At 37.5% G+C, this 24,144-nt stretch overlaps 1 protein-coding gene across 8 annotated transcripts in view; it reads left to right on the plus strand.

Moving 5' to 3' along the window:
• Positions 1-24,144, plus strand: part of NIPBL (NIPBL cohesin loading factor) — a 163,704-nt gene that overhangs the window by 60,223 nt on the left and 79,337 nt on the right. For all 8 annotated transcript variants that reach the window (XM_082782995.1, XM_082782994.1, XM_082782998.1 and 5 more), the window contains 5 exons: positions 331-461; positions 6,858-6,957; positions 8,595-8,746; positions 10,238-10,398; positions 18,781-18,874. In XM_082782995.1, the coding sequence (XP_082639121.1) occupies positions 331-461; positions 6,858-6,957; positions 8,595-8,746; positions 10,238-10,398; positions 18,781-18,874 (638 nt within the window). The remainder of the gene's footprint in view (positions 1-330; positions 462-6,857; positions 6,958-8,594; positions 8,747-10,237; positions 10,399-18,780; positions 18,875-24,144) is intronic.

Below are 24,144 nucleotides of genomic sequence, written 5' to 3' on the forward strand. Positions count from 1 at the left end.
TTCACTACCACAATACTTTTTTGATGCTACAGAAATACAAAAGGGGGCATAAGAAACTTTTATAATATCTTGAAAATGACAGCCATGGATATATGTGCTTTATAACAGAAACTAATTTTGAAGACTGGTAGGAATAGTTTTCCTTCCGTTCTTTAAAGAAGAGAAAAAAAAACAGAGGCAGGGAACAGTGCTTTGCAGACTTGTTTTTTCCTTTATTTTAGCAGTAAATTATTTTAATTGTTTTTGTTGTTGTTGTTTTTTACTTGACTGTGGTTTCTTAAAATTTGAAAATGCATTTGCTTCTTTATTTGTTTATTTCCACAATTGCAGAGAATTGAAAGATAACCTTGGCAGCGATGATCCAGAAGGAGATATACCAGTCTTGCTGCAGGCCATCCTGGCAAGGAATCCTAATGTTTTCAGGGAGAAAAGCATGCAAAACAGATATGGGGTACAAAGTGGTAAGGATTGCTGATTACTTACTGATTGTATTTTATGTTGTTCTGTAAGTTAAAGGGACTGATACTAACAACAAATACATATAGACTGCATCTGTGATGTTTATGCCTTACCTTGTATCTGATAGTGATACAAAGGTATGTATCTTGTCATCTTCAACAAGTGTTTGCATTAGGATAAGCACTGAAATAAGTCCACAGGGTATTTTTGTGAAAATAATGTTTAATTTACCTACAGAAGTGTAGGTAACTTTATAGGAGGATTGACTGAATTTTATTTTGAAAACATTTTATTTGGATTTCTTTCATGCTAAGTTTATATATTTGTCTTAGTAACTAATTGAAGTTGGAAAACTATGCCTTAATCTTACTGAAAATCTGTAAAACTACAGTTTATCGTTGCAGTGAGTGGTAGTTCTTGGGTAAGGATTAAGGTTGAATGAATCATACATAAGTTCTTCACTGCCATTCCTCTTCTCAGCAATTGGTAATGCAATACAGATTGTAGTATTTTGACAGCTGATTTCTCTTCTAAGGTGTTTGCTGCTGGATAGCAAAGATGGAGAAAGGAAGACACAAAGCAAAGGATTAGTTGGACAGATGATAGTTTAAAATCTGAAGAGATTTTTTCTTGCACCTGAAATCTATTCTTTAAATACTAAAGCATAAAATGAGTAAGAGAATTTCCAGTTTCTGCAGTGTGAGGATAAAGTTTTGCTAGCACTGTAGAAATATAAATAGTTATAAGAGTTTACAGCAGATGGAAAGTGTGGAATGTTTTTGTAAGGAGGAAAAAAGAAATAATTAGATGATTTAAGTTCACTCACCTACCCTACTCAGGAAAAAGCCTTATAATATTCGAAAAGAACTTGCTTAGGACAGAACATGTAATGTTCTTTGAAAGAATGGAGGCATTTTCGTGAATGAAAAAGTTAGGGACAGTGCTATATATTTGGAAGTTCACTGATCCTGAAATTTGAGCTCTGATAACAACCTCCGGGTTCTGTGTTCATTGGCAGCCATGGCAAAACACAGTTTTTCCAGTGGTGGGAAGAGTTGTGACTATCCTGATAGTATGCAGAGTGGTACCACAAAGAACATATGCTTGAATCAGTTTTGCACCAGTTTTATAGGGTAAAATAATTGTTTACCAATGTGAAAGTGAGACATTGGTTTGGCAAATATCTGTTCCATTAGAAAATTTTGAAAGAGAAGAAACAAAGCTAGTTAATTTCTTTCCAAATTTCATTAATGCTATGATTTAGAGGGGGAAATGCTTTGGTAGCTTGATTTAGTTGGGTAAGAATTAGTAATCCTTAAGGAAATAAAAGCACCTCTACCTTTAGTAAATATGCATTGGCCTATGCTTGAAGAAAGATACTGATATGGAATTAAAAATAATTCAATATGAAGCGTAAAAGAATAATTGATGTTATTTTAATAAAGATAATGCATTTCAGAGAATCGGGGGAGATCAGAATTTAAAAATTCCTTGATTGCTTAGTTGTATTTTACCTACATGTAATTCTGAATACATGTGCCAGTGCAAGCATTGCAATGTAAGTCTGAAATCAGAAAACTGGAGAGAAAGGAGGAAGAAGGGAGGCTCATAGATGTAGATAAATGATTTTGAGAGGAAAAAGGTCTTGTAATAAATGTTTGGAAAAGCTAGGCAAAGTGTTATGTCATTTTCAATGGAAAAAGGCCACACTCTTATCTTGAAGTAGGTAGGTCTTTAAGCTGAATACAGGCAAGTTTTGGTAGGCTTATTCACATCAGTATGTCCCATTCAGATCTCCAAGGCGAAAGGAGGCTATGTGGTTGTATTGGATCAGGAAAGGCTGTTTTTTCTCCTGTTTTGTGAGCAGTTTCGAATCTAAGTTATAGGACAATTGGGGTTTTTGTTAGAGATCTTACATAATGTTTTTTTTTACCAGCTAGAAGAATGAATCTTAGACTCTCTTCTAGTATTTGAAGCTCATCTCTTCCAATGTCTTTACTGTCTTCATTCTGAATATTATTTTTCTGCTCTCAGTGTACAGTGAAGTCAGTGGTAGGTACTGTGACCCAGTATTTGTAAATTGGTAAGGGATTCATAAGGTCCTCATAGAGAAGCTCTTGTAATGTGGTCTGGCAGAGGAGACTGAGGTGGACTGAAAACTGGGGTAGTGGTCAATGGTGCAAAGTCTAGTTGGAATGAATGGAGTATCTCAGGGGTCATTACTGAGTCCAGTCTTGTTTAACATCTTCATGAATGATCTGGATGATGGGGTAGAGTTTACCCTCGGTAAATATGCAGATGACACAAAACTGAGTAGACCACCTTGCAGAGGGACCTCAGTAGGCTGGAAGCGTTGGAGCTGACAAACTCATGGAATTCAACAAGGAGAATCACAAAGTCCTGAACCTTAGGAGGAACAACCCCAAACAGTACATACTGGAGGCCACCCAGCTGGAAAGCAGCTTAGCAGAAAAGGACCTAGATGTCCTGTTGGATTCTGAGTTCAACATGAGTCAGCAATGTGTCCTTGTCACTAAGAAGGCCAGAGGTATTCTTGGCTGCATTAGGCAGGCAAACTATTGCCAGCAGGTTGAGGTGATCCTTCCCTTTACTCAGTGACAGTACGGCTACAGCTCAAGTACTGTGTCCACTTCCACCCTATACAGTACAAGAGAGACATGGACATACTGGAAAGAGTCTGATGGAGGGCCACCAAGATAATGAAGGGACTAGAGCACCTCTCCTGTGAGGTGAGGCTGAGAGACTCTCAGCCTTGAGAAGAGGAGGCTCAAGGGGGATCTCATCAGTGTCTATAAATATATGAAGGGAGGGTGCGAAGGGGATGAAGCCAGGCTCTTTTCAGCTGTGCCAGGACAAATGGGCACAAACTGGAACACAGGAGTTTCCACCTGAACATCAGGAAGTGCTTCTGTACTGTGGAGGTAACAGAGCACTGGCATAGGTTGCCCAGAGAGCTTGTGGTGTTCTCCCTCCTTGGAGATCTTCAAAAGCTGCCTGGACACAGACCTCAGCAACCTGCTGTAGGTGGCCCTGCTTGAGCAGGGGACAGATGGCCTCCAAAGGCACCTTCCAACCTCAACCCTTCTGTGATTCCGTGAACAGCACAAGAACGAGGTATTATGTGGACACTTCTTTGTTTTGTTCTCCTGTCCAGTTTTCCCTCTCAGCACTTTGGCTCTGTCTCTTGGCAGAGATACTTGTTGGAAGGTAAACTAAAATAATGTTTTGCTAAAGGTTAGTATTCATAACATAGCTTAGGGTTCACAAAGGTCTTAAAATTCACTTAAAACTATTTACCACAGCTTGTGCCCCTTTTTTGGATCAAAATTTTGTGCATCTATCCAAGTGTCAATTACTTAATTTTTTTTCATTTTTACAAGAATGCAAGTTCATGTGTGCCTATAAAAGGGAAGAACATTGCACATGTACACTTTCAAATGAGCATCTGTCTTACTGAAAAATCACCTCAGCAATACTAGTTTAAACATGCATGATGCTATAATACACTTGAATCATAGATCATAGACTTTTTCTGTGATCTTGAGCTGCATTTTTATATAGTGCATTCTTTGGCATTTAGTAGGAATGCTGAAATGGAATTGTGTATCGCTCTTCTTTTTAAAAATAAATTTAAAAAATAGTCAAAATCAGGAGTATATGTTAAGGAAACTTGTTAGAGGAGTGTTTTTTACTGGGATAATGTTTTCTTAGAATCAAACACTACCAACTTCCAAAACTGAAGTTGCAGTTAAAAGAAATTTTAAAATATTTCAGGTATGTACATACACAGTGCAGCCATAAATCTGCTACATAGTGATATGACAAGAACTTAAATACTAAATTTTTGGGGCTTATTTTTATGCTGGCCTCATTTTCATCATTACTTTGGACAGACTTTTTTGTTTCAGTTGTCAGATTGCATCCTCCTTGTGCCACTATCCTCTTATTTCTCTTCCACCCTATCTTGTCGCCCATCACCCCAGCTCCTGATACACAAGTGAGAACTGTCTGCCACAGAATAAGCTGTGGCTTTTTCTTTTAAATTACATATTTTTAAAAAAAAAAAATCTTTCAAACCAAAGCATGTCACATCTGTGTTTCAAAATGTTTTCAAAATTTAGGGAGGAGAAACCAAATATGTTTTTAAAGTATTTTAAAAGTGCATCCTTTGCTTTAAACATAAAATGAACCTTGATCTGTATAGTTTATATAAAATTGTATGGTATCTGTTTAGTTTTAATATGGGCATGTTCTGTCAGCTTTCTGTGTATGAATTTTAATCACAGAATCACAGAATGGTTTGGGTTGGAAGGGAACTTAAAGATCACCTGGTCCCAACACCCTGCCTTGTGCAGGGACACCTCCCACCAGCCCAGGCTGCCCAAAGCCCCATCCAGCCTGACCTTGAGCACTGCCAGGGATGGGGCAGCCACAGCTTCTCTGGGCAGCCTGTGCCAGGGCCTCACCACACTCATTGTTAAGGGCTCGTAGTTTCGCAAAAAATAAAAAATAAAACAAAATTGTAACTAGCTGGTGAGTATCCTATCCTCTGGCGAGAGCATCTGCAACATGTGAACTTGCATGTGGACTCAGGGAACTTCCTGTAGCAAAAAAACACTGTATGAGAAGTGGCTGGGGGATGGATGACTTGCAAGTGCATCTCTGTGGCTTTTACCTGTGGGTGGAAAATTCCTTGCCACCTGCCTCTGTGCAAGGCAACCAGTGTCCATTGAAGCAAATTTCGTAGGAGTTGATGTGTCCCCTTCTGTTACTCAGGACAATGAAATGATCTTTTCAGTGACATATGGAGGTCTCTTATTTTTTCAGGACAACTAGGGACTTTCACTCCTACTCTGGGATAGTTTGTGTGTGTTAATCTGGTTGGAATGCAGCACTTTACACCTTCTGGTACACCTTCTGGGAAGGTAGTAACGGCTGCATTCCTGGGGGATTATCACATCTCTGCTGGTAAAACAGGGAAGAGAAAAGAAAGTAACAGGGAGGATTTATGAAACAAGTTTTCTGTGTGCAAATATTGCAGTAACTGAAATCAGTGATAGTAATTCAAGGATTGATGACTCCCAGGCACTCTGAATTGTGGACTGCTGTCAGCCTTCCGTGGGTCACTTGCTAATCCCAAGCTGCAATTTGCACGTGGATTTTGGGTCACTTGCCCTTCCCAATTTGCACGTGGATTTTGATGCTGTTTAATGACAGAATCAAATGTCTCATAGCTAAAATCACCTAATTGAAAGTCGTGTAAATTTATTTGTACTTTCACCATTTCAACTTCCAGAGTCACAGAATCACAGAATGATAGGGATTGGAAGGGACCTTAAAAGATCATCTAGTTCAATACTCCTGCTGGAGCAGGAACACCTAGATCAGGTCACACAGAAATGTGTCCAGGTGGGTTTTGAATGTCTCCAGAGAAGGAGACTCCACAACCCCTTTGGGCAGCCTGTTCCAGTGTTCTGTCACCCTCACTGTGAAGAAGGTCCTTCTCGTATTTAAGCAGAACCTATGTTCCAGCTTGCACCCGTTGCCCCTTGTCCTATCACAGGATGTCACCGAGAAGAGCCTGGCTCCATCCTCCTGACACTCGCCCTTTGCTTATTTATAAACATTAGTAAGGCCACCCCCCTCAGTCTTCTCTTCTCCAAGCTAAAGAGACCCAGTTCCCTCAGCCTTTCATCATAAGGGAGATGCTCCAATCCCTTAATCATCCTTGTGGCTCTACTCTGGACTCTCTCAAGCAGTTCCTTGTCCTTCTTGAACTGAGAGGCCCAGAACTGAACGCAATATGTCATGTGGTTGTTAGCAAATTCTTTATACCTACATTGACAAATGGGGGAAAAAAAAGATTGATTTAGTATCCCATAATAAAGATGTGGGTTAGTTTCAAGCACTGCAGTACTTGTGACCTGCCAGGTCACGATTCGCTCCTGAATTTCCAGAATGTGACTGTAAAACTCAAAAAATGTGACATAAGATTTCTGTGTCCTGACTTGTGAAGCTCCCAAATCTTTTACTCATTGGCACAATCACTACCTACACAATTGTGTGGAACGTGAGTATATGCCCTGTTACAAGATGACTAGCAGGTTTGCCTTAGGAAGCTTAAAGAACTGAAGAGGAATGAAGCCTTGTTGAAATTTATAACTGAATTAACACTGCTTTAGGGAGTGTTTTTCTGTATCATGGTGTAAAACAGACATTTTACTTTAGACTTTTTATTTTTTTCTAACAGTTAAAGATATTAATATCTACTCACAAAGTTACCAATCTCCTTGTGTATAATAATTTCTGATATGAGAGACTTATTTGATTAAATAGGAAATGCATATAAAGTAATACTGCTCTCTTCTTTTTAATAGGGATTATGATGTCGCAGTTTAGTATTTCTCAGAATTCCATGCGTGGTAGTCCTGCATCTTCCAATTATCAACAAACCACTATCTCACATAGCCCTTCCAGGTAATGCAATGTTTTAAATGGGGAGAGGGAGGGGCAGCAAAATTCAAATGCTTTCTACGATGACAGTCAATTCTTGTTGCAAGTATGTGAGTGGCAGTAAGAAGATCAAGATCAAGATAAATCTTGCATTTGTCTGACAGCAGGGTGAGTTTCTACTGCTGTAGAAGTCAAATATAGCACTTACTCACTTTTTTGCCAGTTTAATAATGTTTGTGTTATAAAGAGAGGTCATGATTCCCTACTCTCTCTCCTTATAATTTTGGCAGACTTTCTTACCTGCGTAAGGTGTCCATCTGCCTCCTCCCACCCCTCTAGTTGCTGTCTGTGGCAGATTGACAGTGGTGTGAGGAACATCGGAGAGAAGAGGGGATGTGTTTTGGCATGTATGGCTATGTGTCTCTTATGTACTAGTGTGACAGGAGGGTAGGAAAGAAGACTTGTTAAAGCATGGAGTGCTGCTTTAACAGTTACACAAAAGGCCACATATAGGAGGGCAGGCCTAGTAGCTTGGCCAACATTTTCCTCTTCAAATTGCGAGTTCTTTTTCAAATTTCAGCCAGTAGGATGTACCTGTAATCTAGGTCTTTGTGAATATAATAAAGTACTCTGGATTAAAAATTGACTTTTAGTCCCATTACTGGGTGTTAGTAGATTTAATCTGCAGTTATTAGACATCGTTATTAAAATAAATTTTTATTTCACGTTCCACTTCAAGTTAGTGTAATAATTGTTTTGGCAAATAAAACACTTTGTACAACACCCACAACACTGTCAAGAGTGGTGTTTTGTTTTTACTTTTAGTTTTATATCTAACATTGATACTGAAGAAGGTTTTATGAATTGTGATTATTACAATGTGCTATGTCTCCTCAAAATTCTTGCAAAATCCTTGCTTTCAATATTTTGCTGTTTCCTTCTGTGGAAGCTTACCTTCATAAGTGCTATCTGTAACTCAAAACATGTACTTATTCTATTTTTATTTTTAAAATTGATACAAGAAAGTATGTAAGTTGTAACATACATTAATGTCACAAGCCTGTTTGATTTTTATGGCGTCCTATCTTTAAGATCAGTTGAAGATAAAGGCGATGAAATAATAAGTTGTATTCAGTGGACTTTGTGTCTGGTCCTACGTGTCTGCCCATTACATATCTTCTCATTATTGTCATGTTAGATACAGTTCTTTTGAAATCTTACTGGAAAAATCACATAGATGGCTCCGTGTTAATCCTAGCAAGCTTGTTGTTATTTGATAATTAAACCTGAGCTGTCATTTTCATTCAAGCTTCTGATAAGATGGAACTAACTTTTGGAAATAGCATACCTTATTTTAGTAAATATTTATAACTTATGTTGTTGTTCCCTTTCACTAGGTGGAGATCTTCTGAATTCTTTTTATTCTTTTATTTCCTTTTACTAATACAATACCTAAGTTGTGGCTCTTAAGTAGCAATTGAAGTTAGGAAGACATTGGTAGAATTAAATACAGCTTTTGAAGGGGGTTCTTGGTTGCTTCAGAATTCTGTGTCTTTTCCAGAATTTATAATGTTCAAGAGGTATAATATTTCAAAAGGAATAATAAAATTGTCTAAATTTGCTTTTACAACTTCTAAAAACTTTTTAATTTTTATTTTTAGCCGGTTTGTGCCACCACAGACAAGCTCTGGTAACAGATTTTTGGCACAACAGAACAGTCCGGTGCCTAGTCCATATGCTCCTCAAAGCCCTGCAGGATACATGCCATATTCACATCCTCCAACTTATACACCGCATCCTCAGTTGCAGCAAGGTAAGTATGTGATGTTTGTTATATTCTCCTATATCATGTTAGTTTTACCTTCATGTGCATCTTTCATGGCTTTTTGTCTCTGTGAAGGAGTCATATGCTTAATTCAAGTCTTTGCGTTGATAGAGGTTTGTTGTGGTTTTGTTTGTTTGTTTTTTAATTTAGCTTTGTTAATCTTACTCTGTGGAGTATCATAGAGTCATAGAATATCCTGATTTGGAAGGGAGCCACAAGGATGACCAAGTCCAACTCTTGGCTCTACACAGGACCACCCAAAAATCAAACCATATGTCTGGGAGCATTGTCCAAACAGTTCTTGGACTCCAGCAGGCTTGGTGCTGTGACAGCTTACCAGGGCAGCCTGTTCCAGTGCCCAACCACCCTCCTGGTGCAGAACCTCTTCCTGATATTCAGCATGACCCTCCCATGTCACAGCTTTATGCTATTCCCTCGGGTCCTATTGCTGGTCAGCAGAGAGAGGAGATCAATGCCTGCACCTCTGCTTCCCCTCATGAGGAAGCTGTAGACTGCAATGAGGTCACCCGTCAGTCTCCTTTAAGGGTTACAATATATATTCAAAAAAAAAAAAACAAAAAAAAGGGGGGGGAAGAAAAAATACTAAAACATTTCTTGAGACATTACTCCCCTGTGCACAGCTATTTTGCATAGTTATCATGTATGAAAGACAACAGAAAATCAGAACAAAACAAAAAAAATTTGATAGCTATAGCCATCATTTACCTGTACTAGCAAAAACCTCATTTTTGCCAGAGTAATTAAGTTTTGCTGCCAGCTTATCTAGCCTTACCAAACCTTTGTAATACAAACTAGACTAATACTAAGTTGGCTAGAATTATGCTCAGGGCATACAGTAACTGTCAAAGACGACCTTCAGAATGAATGGATTTCTGTGTTCTCCCCTTTTCTAAATACAATGTTGAACAACATGAACACTGTTAAAGTATCTAGTCATTTTTTTTGTTGTTAAGTAAAATTCTCATTAGATTCTTCTAAATAATCTGTTTTAAAGTTTAGTAATGTGCTTGGAATATTTACATATATATATATATATGCGTATGTATATACAAATATCACTGTTCTGTATGCAGTGTTGCATGTCTCATGAATACCTTGGAAGTTTCATATACTGAAGGTACTGAATACAAATTATGTAGAAGAAAATAAAGTTTGCTGTAGTCTTAAAGAAAATGATACTGACAGTAATTAGGATAGATGTGGAGAGAGCTTGACTAATTGTACACGGAATTTAGATTTTGAGTCCTCTTCAAAATTCAGATCTTAGGTATTTGATTCAATTCAAGGTATTTATGGCAAAAGTATTCAATCAAGTAAAAATTACTCTTGTTCAGATTCCAGACCTCTTGTATCCAACTCACTAATATCCACAATTATGTTGCTTTTTTTGTGAAACCTTTAAGAGCTAATGAGAGTATGTATGTATCAGTGTAATTATTTACATTTTTTATATTTCAGCTTCAGTGTCCAGTCCCATTGTCACAGCTGGGATGAGAAATCTCCATGAAAGTAAAGTTTCAAGTCAGTTGTCTGGAAATTCAGCTAATCATCATGCTGATAATTCTAGACATGGCTCAAATGAAGACTACCTACAGATGGTGCACAGACTAAGCAGTGATGTATGTTCCCTAAATTGATTTATTTTGATAAAGCAAATATATGTTAATCTGCTTTATGAGTCAGATATTTTATTGTGTTGTTGTTGATGTATAAAACCGCTGAAAACATTTTTAAGTTTCAGACATGTCTGGTGAACTGTGCAATCTTCAACATGTGAGGCTTTATTTTATTTGGAAGATACCTGTTTCCTTTCAAACAGTTTTTAACATTAATTCTGTTAAAATTATGAAAGTAAGATACCTTTTATATATGTGAGTTTATCACATAAAGAAGTTTAAAGAAACAGTAGAATGTCGCTACATTTACTCTACATCAATATATTGATGCAAACAATACTGGATTCTAGATAGGTGCATAGTTGATTTATCTTTCTGAAAACCCCTGTAATTCTCAATTAGATCTGACATATTTGAATAACATATTGGGTAGCAGTGTAGTAGTGTTGCCAAAAGCAGGAGTACTTATGGACGTTTTTTCTTACTGGTCTACATGTGTTTTATGGTGGCCTGGTTTCTTTTAAAGAAATTTTCCAATAGTGACTTCAGTTCTCGCAGTAGAAATTCTTTCAGAAATCTTGAATGCTAACTTCTCCCATATTTTTTTTTTTTTAAACTGTTGATTAATTTTCATCTTAATAAGGATCTCATTCTGCAGATGAATCTTGATGCAGGGATTCTTCTTTACAAGCTTGACACAATCCCTTATCATCTCAAGCATCATATCAAGCGGAAAGCACTGAAGTTTTTGGCCATCTGTCTTAACAGTGTGGTCACAATGATGCCTACAACAGTAGGCATAGCAGTAGTTAAAAAGCTTCATCAAAAGTTAGTGGCAAATAGCACCCCTTTAAAGTGTTTTCTTTAGCTTACAAAAACTGTGGGTAACTCCGAGAGGGTCACTAGTTTTATTAGACTTTATTTTTATTTTATTTTAAACAGAATTATTATGCTGAATAAAATTATTACCTAGGAAGTAGTATTTGAAACAAAATAATTTTGTATTGAAGGAATCTATCATAATACACAATTTCAGATGTTTTTTCCCAGTCTCCGTTTCAGCAGTGCAAATTCTGATAAATAGGAAGCTGTTCTTGGCATAAAGTATGCATATATTCCCTAACTGTGTTAAAGGTACACTATCAGCAGAATCTTGCTTTTGTTAAGACAAGATTTTTGGAAAACTTTAATATTAGGATAATTTATTTTAGTGTTTACATTTCAAGATATTTAAAAATGTTCACTAATTTTGTCATTCAAATAGTGCAGCCTCATCCTAGCTAAAGAGAACTTAGAAATGAAACTCGTTCAGAATTTACAGGCTGTGAAAACATGAAACATACCATCATGGTTCAGTTTAATTGGTGAAATGCTAAAGGTAAAAAGCACTAAGTCTCTCAGCAGCTGCCGCCTGCTGAGAAGACAGTGGGGTTTGCAAAGTACTTGGGGTGGTGGTGGTGGTTCTGAGGGGGTTTCTGGGCCTCAACACCCTCATACTGTGTGTGAAGAGGGACTGTCTGGCCGGCAGTAGATCTCAAGAGAGAGGCAGGTGAGAGCTGGGCACTGCCAGTTGCCTCCTCTGCTGGTTCAAACCAGGTGAGACCCATACCAGTAGCTGCTACGTGCTGGGAGGAGTGTGATGCTTGCAAGACACCTGGTGGGTGTTCAAGAGTGTTTCTTTGCTCCTGACACCCTTGGTCTACTGTTATAATCCCTTCCCAGGGAGCTCAAACAAGGATGACTGCTCCAAGCTATGTCTTTGTACCCTGCGATGTTAGCGCCCACTGGGACTGATGCAGCTGTCCTGACAGAACTACCAAGGGAACAGGCAGCCACCCAGGCCACAGTGTGTGTTGCAGTGTGTGCCCGAGGTTTCTACTGGTGCCTGAGGGCAGTAGCAAAAATATCTGAGGGGAGGTGTGCCCTGTAAGAACAACTGCTCGGCTTCGTGGCTGAGTTTTGAGAGGAAGTGGACAGGTTGAGGAATATCCAGGCATCTGAGAAAGAAATTGGCTGGTGGGTTCCTTCACCAGTCGCTGGGTACATTGGTGAAGGAATGAGAAACACAGTTATTACTCTTCTCTGTTCTTCCAGATGCAAAGAATGATACTGAAAGGAAAAGGTGGATACAGCTTATCAATACCTGCCTCCGACACTCATGTCACCGGTAGAATTTTGGGGGTTTTGGTCTTGGGATAGTCTATGCATGCAACACCATTCTTCCTGTGGCCTGACAGGATTCTCCATGGAGCTCAAAGGGGAAAAAGTATTTCTGTTAATCAGTTAGTGAGGCTGGTTTGAAAGAGCATTAAAGTAGGTTTGAAGAGGAAAAAGGGATGAAGCCAAGCTTACTAGTGATAAACTATGGGATGGGATGGCATGATGATGTTTGTGGGGCAGTACGCTGGTGAGAACTTTCAGTCTGCTCCACAATGTACCAAGTACATTGGAGCACATTTGAAACATTTGTATACCAATGCACACAGTATGAGGAGTAAAGAGGAACTAGAAGCTTTGGCTGTGTCTCAGAGCTATGACATTACTGGCACAAGTGAGACTCCCCAGCTGTCTGTGTTCTTTATTGAGAGCAGGCCTGGGGAGAAGGACCTGGGCACATTGCTTGGTGAGAAGCTCAACATGAACTAGCAAGGTGCACTTGCAGCTCAGAAATCCAATTATATCCTGGGCTATAACAAAAGCAGCATGGCCAGGAGGATGAGGGAGGGGGTTGACCTCCTCTGCTCTGTTCTTATAAGATCCACTTTGGAGTCCTGTGTTCAGCTCTGGGGCCCCCAACATAAGAATATGGACCTGGTGGAGTGAGTCCAGAGGAGGGCCATGAGGAATCTCAGAGGGCTGGAGCACCTCTCCTACAAAGACAGGCTGAGGGAGTTGGGTTGTTCAGCCTGGAGAACAGAATGTTCCAGGGAGACCTTATAGCAGCCTTCCAGTACCTAAAGGGGGCCTGCAGGAAAGCTGGGGACAAGGGCTTGTAGTGAGAGGAGAAGGGGTAATGGCTTTAAACTAAAAGAGGGTAGATTAGATTAGACATAATAAAGAAGTTCATTTCTATGAGGGAGGGTAGTGAGGCACTGCAACAGGCTGCCCATCCCTGCTCAAGGACAGGTGGGATGGGGCTTTGAGCAATGCGATCTGGTGGGAGGTGTCCTTGTTCATGGCAGGGTGGTTGGAACAAGATGATCCTTAAGTGTCCCTTCTAACCCAAACCATTAATGATTCTATGGCTTGGTTGGAAATGTCCTATGACTGGAGCACTGTGATGGATGGTTGTAGGTTCGTAGGAGAGCTAAGTAGCGTAGGCAAGACGGAAGAGTAGTGCTGTATATAAAGGTTGGGTTGGACTGTGCAGTGCTTGCTGTTTGGATGACACAGTTGAGAGCATCTGGCCTTTAGGATTTAGGAGGAAAACTAATAAGGCAGATGTTATGTGAGTCTCTAGATCACTCAATGAGGATGATGACACTGATCTAGTATTATATAAAGAATTAAGGGAAATATTTATATCAGTTGCCCTTGTCACTGTGGGTAACTTCAACTTCCTAGATGTTAACTGAGACTATCATAAAGCAGACGCAAACAGGTCTTGTGAATTTGTGAAGCACATAGCAGATGACTTTTAGTTACTAAGGGAGGTGACTAGGAAAGGTGCCTTCCTAGATCTGTTGTTTGTAAATAGAGACGGTCTTGTGGATGAAGTGATGATTGGCATCTGTTTTTGCCACAGAAATCATGGAATTGTTGAGCTTAAAATCTCTGGTGATACAAGAAAAACTTCGCACATGCTACCCTGGAATCTGGGAAAGCAGACTTTAGTCTCAAGGAACTGGTTGAGGTCTCCTGGTAATTTGCTTTGGAGGGGACTGGGGTCCGCAAATGGTGGTCACTTTTTAAAAGTAGTCTTTTAAGAATGTAGAAGCAGGTAATTTAATATAATTAAATTTATATAATTATATGTATAATTATATATATATATATAAATTTATACGATTATAATATAATTTGTATTGATTATATAAATTTATATTTATTAATTTGTATAATGAATTATAATTAATTTAAAATATTGGAATACAAGTGTGGCAGAAGGACAGCTTGGCTGTTGAGGGATCTCTTTTAGGAACCTGGATGTAAAAGAAATTATATAGACTTTGGAAACAAGGTAAGCCTATGCCAGAGGAGTACAGAGATGGTTTGCCATTGTAAGGAGAAAACTCATATAGCCAAAGCTCTTAGTTGTAGTTGAAGCTGCCCAATACTTTAGTGGATAACAAGGAAAAAAAAAAAAAAAAAAAAAGGGCTTTTTAAGGTATGTTAACAGCAAAAGGAAGACTAAAGAAAACATCAGTCCATTACTTGATGGCTGGTCACCCCACAAACAGGGATGAAGATGAGACATAGACATTTAATGTTTTCTTTTCCTCTGTCTTTAGCACCAACAATTGGTCCTACGACCACTGGAGTCCTGGGTTGGAGGACTGTAGCTGTGGGAGTGATAAACTCCCAGATGATGTTGAACTAGTATGGGATGTGCTGCTGTGACTGAATGCACATAGGTCTGATGGGGCCAGATGGAATTCATCTCAGGGTACTGAAAGAGTTGGACAATGTTTCTTTACGGCCTCTCTGTTTTTTATCAATGGTCTTTGGAACCTGGAGAGGTTCCAGCTGGCTGGAAGCTTGCTTATGTTACTCCAATTTTCAAGAAGGTCAAGAAAGAAGACCCTGATAATTACACAGGCCTGTCTGTCTCATTTTGGCGTGTAGTAAAAGTAAGGAGAAGATTATTCTGGGAGTTATTAATAAACACCTGAAAGATGATCAGTCAAAAGCAGCATGGGTTTGTCAAGGGAAAGTCATCCTTTTATGACAAGGTTACCCACCTAGTTCACGAAGGGAAGGTAGTGGATATGTTTGGGGGCAGGATTTTAGCAAAGCATTTGATACTGTCTCACAATATCCTTCTGGACAAAGCATCAAGCATACAGCTAGGTATTGTATAAACAATAGGATGAGTGAGCAACTGGCAGAAGGTCAAGTTCCAAGAGAAGCAGTAAATGTTGGAACATCAGGCTGGTGGCCAGTCAATACATGGTGCTCCCCAGGGCTCAATTTTAGGGGCAGTTCTCTTCAATGTTTTTATCAATAACCTAGACACAGGAGTTGAGTGCACACCAACTAAGTGTGCAGATGATAGTAAATTGGGAGGAGCCATTAATTCCCGTAGGGCTAGATAGGCTTTGCAGAGAGATCTTTATAGATTCCTAGACAGTCAAAAGAAATGGTTGCCCTGTTGAACTCAGCACTGGTGTGGCTTCATCCTGAGTAATGTGTGCAGTTTTGGGCTCCACAATATAATGATGATATACAACTATTAGAATGTGCCAAAAGAGGTGTGTAAAGGTGGGGAAAGGACGAGAAGGCACAATTTACCAGGTACAGCTGAGGATCTTTGGTTCAGCTTAGAGGAGAATGAGGGTTGACCTCGCTGCTGTCTACAACTTCCTCATGAAGAGGAGGGGAGAGGGAGGTGCTGATCTCTTCTTTCTGATCACCAGCGGTAGAATACGAGGGGATAGCTTAGAGCTGTGCCAGGGTAAGTTCAGATTGGATATTAAGAAGTTTTTCACAGTGAGGGTGGTCAGGCACTGAAACAGGCCCCCCAGGGTCATGGCATCAAGCCTGTTGGTGTTCAAGAAACATTTGGGCAGTGCTTTCAGATATATGGCTTAATTCTTAGGTTGCCTTGTGTGGAATCAGGAGTTGGACTTGATGATCCTTGTGGGTCCCTTGCAACTAAGAATAGTCTGTGACTAGTAAAAAGTATAAACTTGCACTTTTATTTGTAATTATACTTTTAAAAGATCATTTTAGTAGACAGAAAACAGTTTGAAGAATTTGGAGTAATTAAAGTTTTGCATCTATATATGAATAATAAGTTTAATCATGATGCCTTTTCAGAAGTATTGTGATCTTTGGTATAGATACAGTTACAAATGAGCATTATTAAATCATAAAAAATAATAGCTTCAATAATTCTTTAAGGAATTTATTACATTAAAAATTGTGAATAGTTACAGGATGTTGTGTATTTGCAATACATAATGTATACAAAATCAGGAAGTACACTCCTGAAGTTCATTGCACATAAACTCAATTTAAGGACCATTCTTTGCAAAACTTCAGAGCATCCCTCAAATGTAAGTTTGCACTTACATTCCAAGATTTGATAAAACTCTGAAAAAGCAAATGAGCACTTCTGAAAAGTTATCAGCTAGAAAATGAATGCCATTTGCACCTGGAAGGTTATCTACCTAGTTAATATGTTTAGTTAACCTAATGAAAGATGTCTTTGCCTGTGTCCTTGGCGATTATGGGTAGAGGGCCTTTCCTGTCCTAGTAAAAATGTATACCCTAAACAGTTAATAAGCTATTTTTTAAAGTTGTAAGTAAATTAGTAATTCATATGCCAGGATATGGAATCATTTTTACTAACAATCACACACATGCAAGTTGAAGGTGTAATTCTTTTTATTGTGTTGAATCTGAATATTATATTTCTTTGCACATGAGGCTTTCTTCATGTGAGTAAACAACTCTTTCTGTAAGCAGTGTTGCAAAAATAAGTTTAATAGTACAGCATGAGTTTTAGATTCAGTTTGCTGTGGGGGCAAAGAAAACCTAATGGAAGTGTTTTCTAAGTTGCCCATGGATGGTGAAACTATCAAAATTCGGTTTCATACTGATTCATATTATTTGCCCAGCTTCAATCCATAAATTTCAAACTCATTCCTTTGCTCTAAGCAGTGAGAACTATGCCTTCACAAGATGTAACATGTGTGGTGTCTAGTCTGCTGCTAGGCATGGGAAGATTGGCTGTTTGGCCGTTGCCAAAGGGAGTGTGTGGTAGCCTATCTATGCAGGCTTCTATCTCCTTCAAATGACAATTTAGCTTTCTGGCTTACTGCCTGCTGCTAACTTTTTGTAGAAACTTGTAGAAACTTAATTACTGTTGAGCCTTCTAACATTCAATTAATTAAGTTGAAAATGGTCCTAGGGACAAAAACTATCTAGGGCAGAGAATTCAGGGTAGGGAAAAAAAAAAAAAAAGAGTGAAGAAGGAAAAAGTTATATGAAAGAACTGTGTTTGTGTGTAGATATCTCAATATAAGCTACATTACATATTAGCTACTGAAATAACCAAGAATCAGAATTTTATGAGGAAAAATATTAACAAACCACTTTGGAAGCTTCCCTTGCGTGACTTTACTCTAAAAAAAAAAAAGACTTTTTGCAATTTGTTAATAATTACAGAAATAGTCTCTTCATAGATATAAGGGTTGTTAATTTGTTCTTCCCCAAAATGTTCTATAGACATTGTTTAAAAAACAATCCTAACACTATGAAATACTGTTCCATAAAATTTTAAATCTGGTAAGGTCCTTAACTGAATTAATATATTCTTGACCAGCAGAGGGCACCATGAAAGTGATTGAAAAAGAATTATTAAAATGGAAATCTGAATAGGGGCTTTCATATCTTATTTTAAGATAGTGTGAGGAAAAAAGTCATATTTACATTCTTAAAGTTGGAGGACGAACATCCTTACCTTGTAATTGGTATATATTGTGAAGCTTGTTAGAAATTAGAAATTCCATTAAAGCAAGTTGTTTTGCGCAAAACTGAAAATACACTAGAACTTATTTTTGTTCTTTTGGGAAATTTCTCTGAATTGCCATCAAGTTGTTTCCTATCTAACTCTCAAGGAGGCAGATCACTTGATAAAATCAGTTAAGTTGTGACATACACATGACTGTCTCACCTGCTGCAATGGGCTTGCTACAGATTTTGTTCAGTCCTGATGTATGTATCCTGGAGGGGGTAAATACAACATTTGCTTAAATGTAAAATTATGATGGTATTCAAGATAAGCTTTAAGGGTAGGCTAAGTAGAAAAAAATGTTTAGTTTGTTTTAAAAATATATATTTTATGCTCAATATAAGTTGTTTTTATTATATAGAGTTCATACTTGTGCTTATCAGCCTTTTATTTCAAGTGCTTGTAACAAAAAACTTGTAAATGGAATCTTAATGTCAGCCAAAAGTGATTACTTCAGCTAAAAGATATGTACATACATTTATTTTTGTGTGCATATTCAGGTGATACATTCTTAGGGCACTTGTGCTCTGGAACATTGTCTGCATAGCAGTCAAAATGATAACGATTTTTATATAACTAAATATTTTTCTAATATTTGTTGTATGATTTTTCATCCAACCCATTTTATCAGTGTATGTACTAATTTCAGACTTTATTTTATGAAATGTTCATGTTCATAATGTTAATTTTTATCATTGTCACTTTAGGATGGCGATCCTTCAATAAGGAATGCTGCATCTTTTTCCTTGAGGTCACCACAGTCAGTCTGCTCTCCAGCTGGAAGTGATGGAACCCCTAAAGGTAGTCTAGCAGTCATATATATCAATGTATTTTTCCCACTTTGAAGGAACAGAGAGTTTAAAGAGGTATTTAGTTAGTCCTTCGGACTTCTGTTTTCAAATAGTACTAGAGAGTATGTCAGTAGATTTCAGTAACAAAATTATTTTGAGCCCTGATCCAGCAGAAATTTCTGAAGGTTCGAAAGTTGATTAATGATACTTCAAAAACTTCTAAAAATAGCTCAAATTCATGGAGGACAGAAGGATTTTAAATCCTTTCCAATAGGAAGACTAAGCTGTTTATAAGAATGGTTTCAGTTACTCTGCATAACAAATGGTTTCAAGGCAGCATTACGAGTATTGAACTGTTAACTAGCTCAAAAGTATTTTAACATACAACTGTTGTCTTAATTGCAATCATCAAATTTAAAGAATATGAATTTTAAAGTAGTTCAATGAACACTATACACATATATAAATAAAGCCTGAAAACATTAGTTGTGGAGAAGGAATAGGGCAAAATATCAGTTGAAATGGAACAGAAAAAATCTGCTCAAAATAATTATTTATGCTAAAATCTAGAACACATACTGCTGTTTATAATATTATCCTTACAAAGCAATGACTGAGATGCATGATACTTAGCAATGTAGGCATTTGGGCACATTTTTTCTAGTACAGGTCTTCAGTGCTTGTGTATTTTCATGGCAGTAGTAAAAAGATGCAATGGTGTTTGCTTTTCTTTTAACCCTGGAACAAATCTGAGTCTTTCTGGATGGTCAGGTTAGGTTGAGAGGGAGAACAGAAAATGGGGGAGATTACAGACCAGGTGAGGAAGTTTGGCTTTGTCAGCCTGGATAAATCAAGTCTTTGGAGCGTGGGGAGCTTAGAGCAGCCTTCCCAGACCTAGAAGGACATTATTAGGAAGACGGAGTTAGGCTCTTCACAGTGGTGTGGAGAAAGGGTGAGATACAATGGACATAAACTGAAATGGGAGGTTTTGAGTGGATATAAAACTTTTTTTCATTACCAGGATAGTTAACCATTAGAAAAAGTTGCCCAGAGAATCTGTGCATTCTCACTTCCTGGAGGTTTTCAAGACCAGTCTGGATAAGCCCTGTGTAATGGTCACCCTTGCTTACCCTGCTTGGAGCAGGAGGATGGACTTAAAGACTTCCTGAGGTCCCTTCTTAACTGTATTATCCTGTGACTGCTAAGTGATCTCTATGGTTCGTCTTCTGTAGACGTATATTGTGTTAGACAGGGATGCAAAAAATGTGGTTCAAATGCAAGTGATAAGTATTTGTGTAGCATGCCAGCAGCATCATTATTTTAGTCAGTCTTGTGCTAAAGGATTTTTTTTAAGACTTGTAAAAATGGCAAAGACTAAATGTGTTTTTCTTTAGCTCATTACACAAAATTGTTCATAGAGGATTCAGAACACTGTGAATCTGAGCTACTTCCACTCAGATATGATTACACTCAGCCAGAAGAATATTTGAATTTTATTTTTTTTTTTAATTGCAGCTGTTTCAGTGGGATGTCTCAGAACCCGTTTTGAAGGGATATCTCTTTGGATTGTTTCTGAAAACAGTCTGATTGTGCAATTCAGATTGTGAAGTTTCAGCATTAGAGGGGCTAAAATAGTGCAAGAGAAATTTTTTGATTTATTTACTTGTGTATTAGATTTACACTGATAAAGCACGACTGAAATACTGTTATTAATGGTGATAGCATTGTGCCTTCTTCGAGATTAATGAACCTTGATTGAAAGCACCAGTTCTTGATGTTGCAAGAACTTTGCGTTACTTCCTCTAATCAAGCACTTTATAAATGTATTGAAGAGATAGATAATTACAATATTGCTTAGCAAATGTGATCCCTGACAGTGAGGTTTTGGCTATGCTTTGAAGTGACAGTGGTTGGTTATGCTGGTAAATTTTCCAGTGATGAGCAAACAAGTACCGATACTGAGATTTTGTGGCTGCTCTCATGAGCCTTTGAAAGTTTGTTTGACAAGTTGCAAACTGCGATAAAGAACATCAGCAAAATATGTAATTATTTAGGAGGATGAAAAGAATGGCATTAGGTATCATCAATCAAGAGGAATATCTCAGGAAAGGGTATTAAAATATTTAAGCTTTTCTATATATAGAAACATGAGGCAATTACTGAACATACAGGTACAGACTGCATTTTTGTACTTTTGACATGGAAATTGCAAGGACTTCTGGAGATTTGGAGAATGTGGTTGCACAGTCTTGAAAGAAGACTGAACAATAGCTGTCTGACAGAATCTGGGGAAGAAGTTTTATTTGTAACTCAGGAAAGTATTTGAGAGGTGACAGAAGTCATGTTTGTTCTTTTGGTTGGTTATTCACGTACTGAATGGAGTAAAGTTTCTCTGTTACAGAAATCACTTCATCTCTTTTGCTTCTGTAAAGGTAATAGAGCAGCAGCAGTTTTATGCAGAAGGTTCTAGGCTGGACTCTCTTCCTTTCTTTTTAATGTAATTTTTAGATTTTTAGCTATGTATACAGAACAGCGGCTCTGCTTTCATGCTGTCATCTATTATCTCATCTGCTTTCATGGAAAATTCATTTCTATGAATTCATCTATGAAGAATTAGCAAGGAGTAATTTCCTTCTGTTGATCTCATAAAATATTTTATGGAATCCATTACCGAAGATGGATTACTTATTAAAATCCTTTATCTATTTGTTCTACTTTCCTACCACTCTGGAACTTAGGAAAACATTTTATTTTTGAAGAGAACTTCTAAAGATGTGTAGAAAGAAAAATCTTCCATGAGTTTCTTAGTCTACTGATTTCCAAAGAGAATATTTGTAGTTCTATTTTTCCATACAGTTTACTGAACTCCTTGGGAAACATCTGTAAGGAATAGCAGCCCTTATTAAACTATAGTATTCTTTTTCCCATCCCTCTCACCTGAAGAAATAAGTTATATTCCCTCCAGAAATTGTTAATCTTTCTCTTACAGGAAATATTGCACAATAGCCTTCCAACATTTTATAAGAGTGAAAATTACAGCCATAGCTATATTTTATTTAGAGGATATTATCTTCCAAATTAGTGTGGGTTCTTGATTATTTTCTGAATAACTTGGAAAGATTACTTTAGTTTTCTTAGGGATTTTTAAGACTTCTCCAGTATTCTTTTATACTTGGTCTCTGCATACTGTGGATTTCAAGGAAAACTAAGAATATTTTCTAAGCTCTGTTGCAGACATCAGTGCTGCCAAAGGTATTTGTTAAGTAAAAAACACCATCTCCCTCTCTCCTTTGAAGGAAAGGTGGAAAAAACTTATTCCTATGTGTTTTCTGACAAGGCCAAAATAAGCATTCATTCTTGCTTCTTCAGGTTTTACCTTTTTACACAAAGATGCTTCTGAATACAGTAGTTCTAATATAGAACAGACAAAACTGATTTTTTCATATGGCATTTGAAGCTACAGAGAAAGTGATGGGACTCTTACCTGAAATCTGTTGAAAGAGTATGTGGAAAGTGAATGCAGTCTGTTCCAAATGTATGTTCTTCTTTACCTGTTTCATATGCTGTCTGTTGAAGTTTGAATTCTAAATGAAGTTATGCTGTTTAAAAACAAATGACAATGCAGTCTGTTAGTAAAAATAAATAGTAATTTCTTTATATCCAGTACAAAACTTGGGAAGATTTCCAGAGGAGTATTCTAAGATTTCAGAGAATAAAGCAGGAAAGGACTTGGGGGCATCTTCTTACCCTCATATTGGATGAGCTGTGCCAGTATTACTCCCAGTAACTTCTATGCATTCTTTTGTTAAAATTTCAATAATAGTTTCCTTTCTCTTGCCGTGCAACCTGTTTGATTCCTATTGCTAGCAATCTTTTATCTGAATGTTTTGCATGAATCATTTTTGTTGGAGTTAGGTATAACACTTCTTAACTTTTTTGAAGGCAAGGAAAAATATTCACGTACTTTTTTTTGTATAGCTTTCATTTACATATCAAAGGCTGTTATCATGTCTTCCACCAATCTAATTTTCTACAGACAGAACAATGCTGCATCTTCCTATCGTCTTTACAAAACTCAGCATTTCTAAGCTTCTAATTGTCTTTGCTCTTATCTGAATTCTAATTTGTCTGCATGTCTTGATGTACTGCCCTAAGTCATACATACAACATAATTTGAAGACTTAGAAGGATGAGTAATCAGAGAAGTACTGTAGGTGACTTTTTGTGTTATACTCCAGTTGTATATGAGAGAATAGCTGTTCCTTGATAATAGATTAGATTCTTGTTGCAAGCTGCTGTAAACATATCGCTGTCTTTATGTAGAGTTTGTCTATCTTCCCGTTACGTTATTACAATTGCTCTTTTTCAGATGGGTAAGAATTTTGTGCTTATTCTTAGCGAATTTCTTTTGATTTGAAAGGGTATTCCAATTAGAAAAGATAATAGTAAATTTTGGTTCTGTTTTTAAAAAAAGGTTGCAAGCCTCTCAAACACTCAACATCAAAAGTTTATGATAATTAGATTAATGAAGGTACTCTAATTCTATCACATGAGTACTTGCTATTGAAGAATGTTTTAATACTGCTATTCCTATGACTGTGCTCTGGAAAGCTGCACTTGTTTACCTATACTCTGTTCACCCATTTTTACCAAGAGCAATTGATACTCTTTGAAAACATTTTTTACAATGGATATACCGCAATCTTACAGTATTTTTGCCTAGACCATACTTCCCCAGCTTGTTGTTGAAATTGTTATGAGACACTGTGTAGAAAGCCATTCTTAAGTTCAGAGACTCAGTTCTCTTCAATCCACAAGATGTACTGCTTTATAGAATGAAATTATTTTGATTTGATTATACTTATTTTTAACAAACTCACTTCAGAGTATTACCTCTTCATTATTCTCTGAATCCTTACAGGGAAATTGGTCTCTTAGCATGTACTGAAATCATACAGACTATGTATAATACTCTGGACAATCCTTTGCCTTCCTTTTGAAAAGACAAGTGTTTTCCCTTTCCGTGTGTGATGGAGATGCAGATTCTCAAGATGATTATTACCGACTGTGAGATTGGTTTAATGAGGTTTTCAGGGTGAATTTGTCTGATCACGTTTTCATAAAAATTCAATTTACATGAAGGTGATTAGGATCATTATAATATATATATGGTTTTTGTTTCTTTCATTTACACAATGTAACTGCTGTCTCCTAAGGTCTTTTGGCAGAGAATGTTCCTCATGTTCTGTCATCACCAGGTTCCCAGCTTTTCCAACAAAC

The sequence above is a fragment of the Aythya marila genome (assembly GCF_965140915.1).
Source record: "Aythya marila genome assembly, chromosome: Z".
NCBI lineage: Eukaryota > Metazoa > Chordata > Aves > Anseriformes > Anatidae > Aythya > Aythya marila.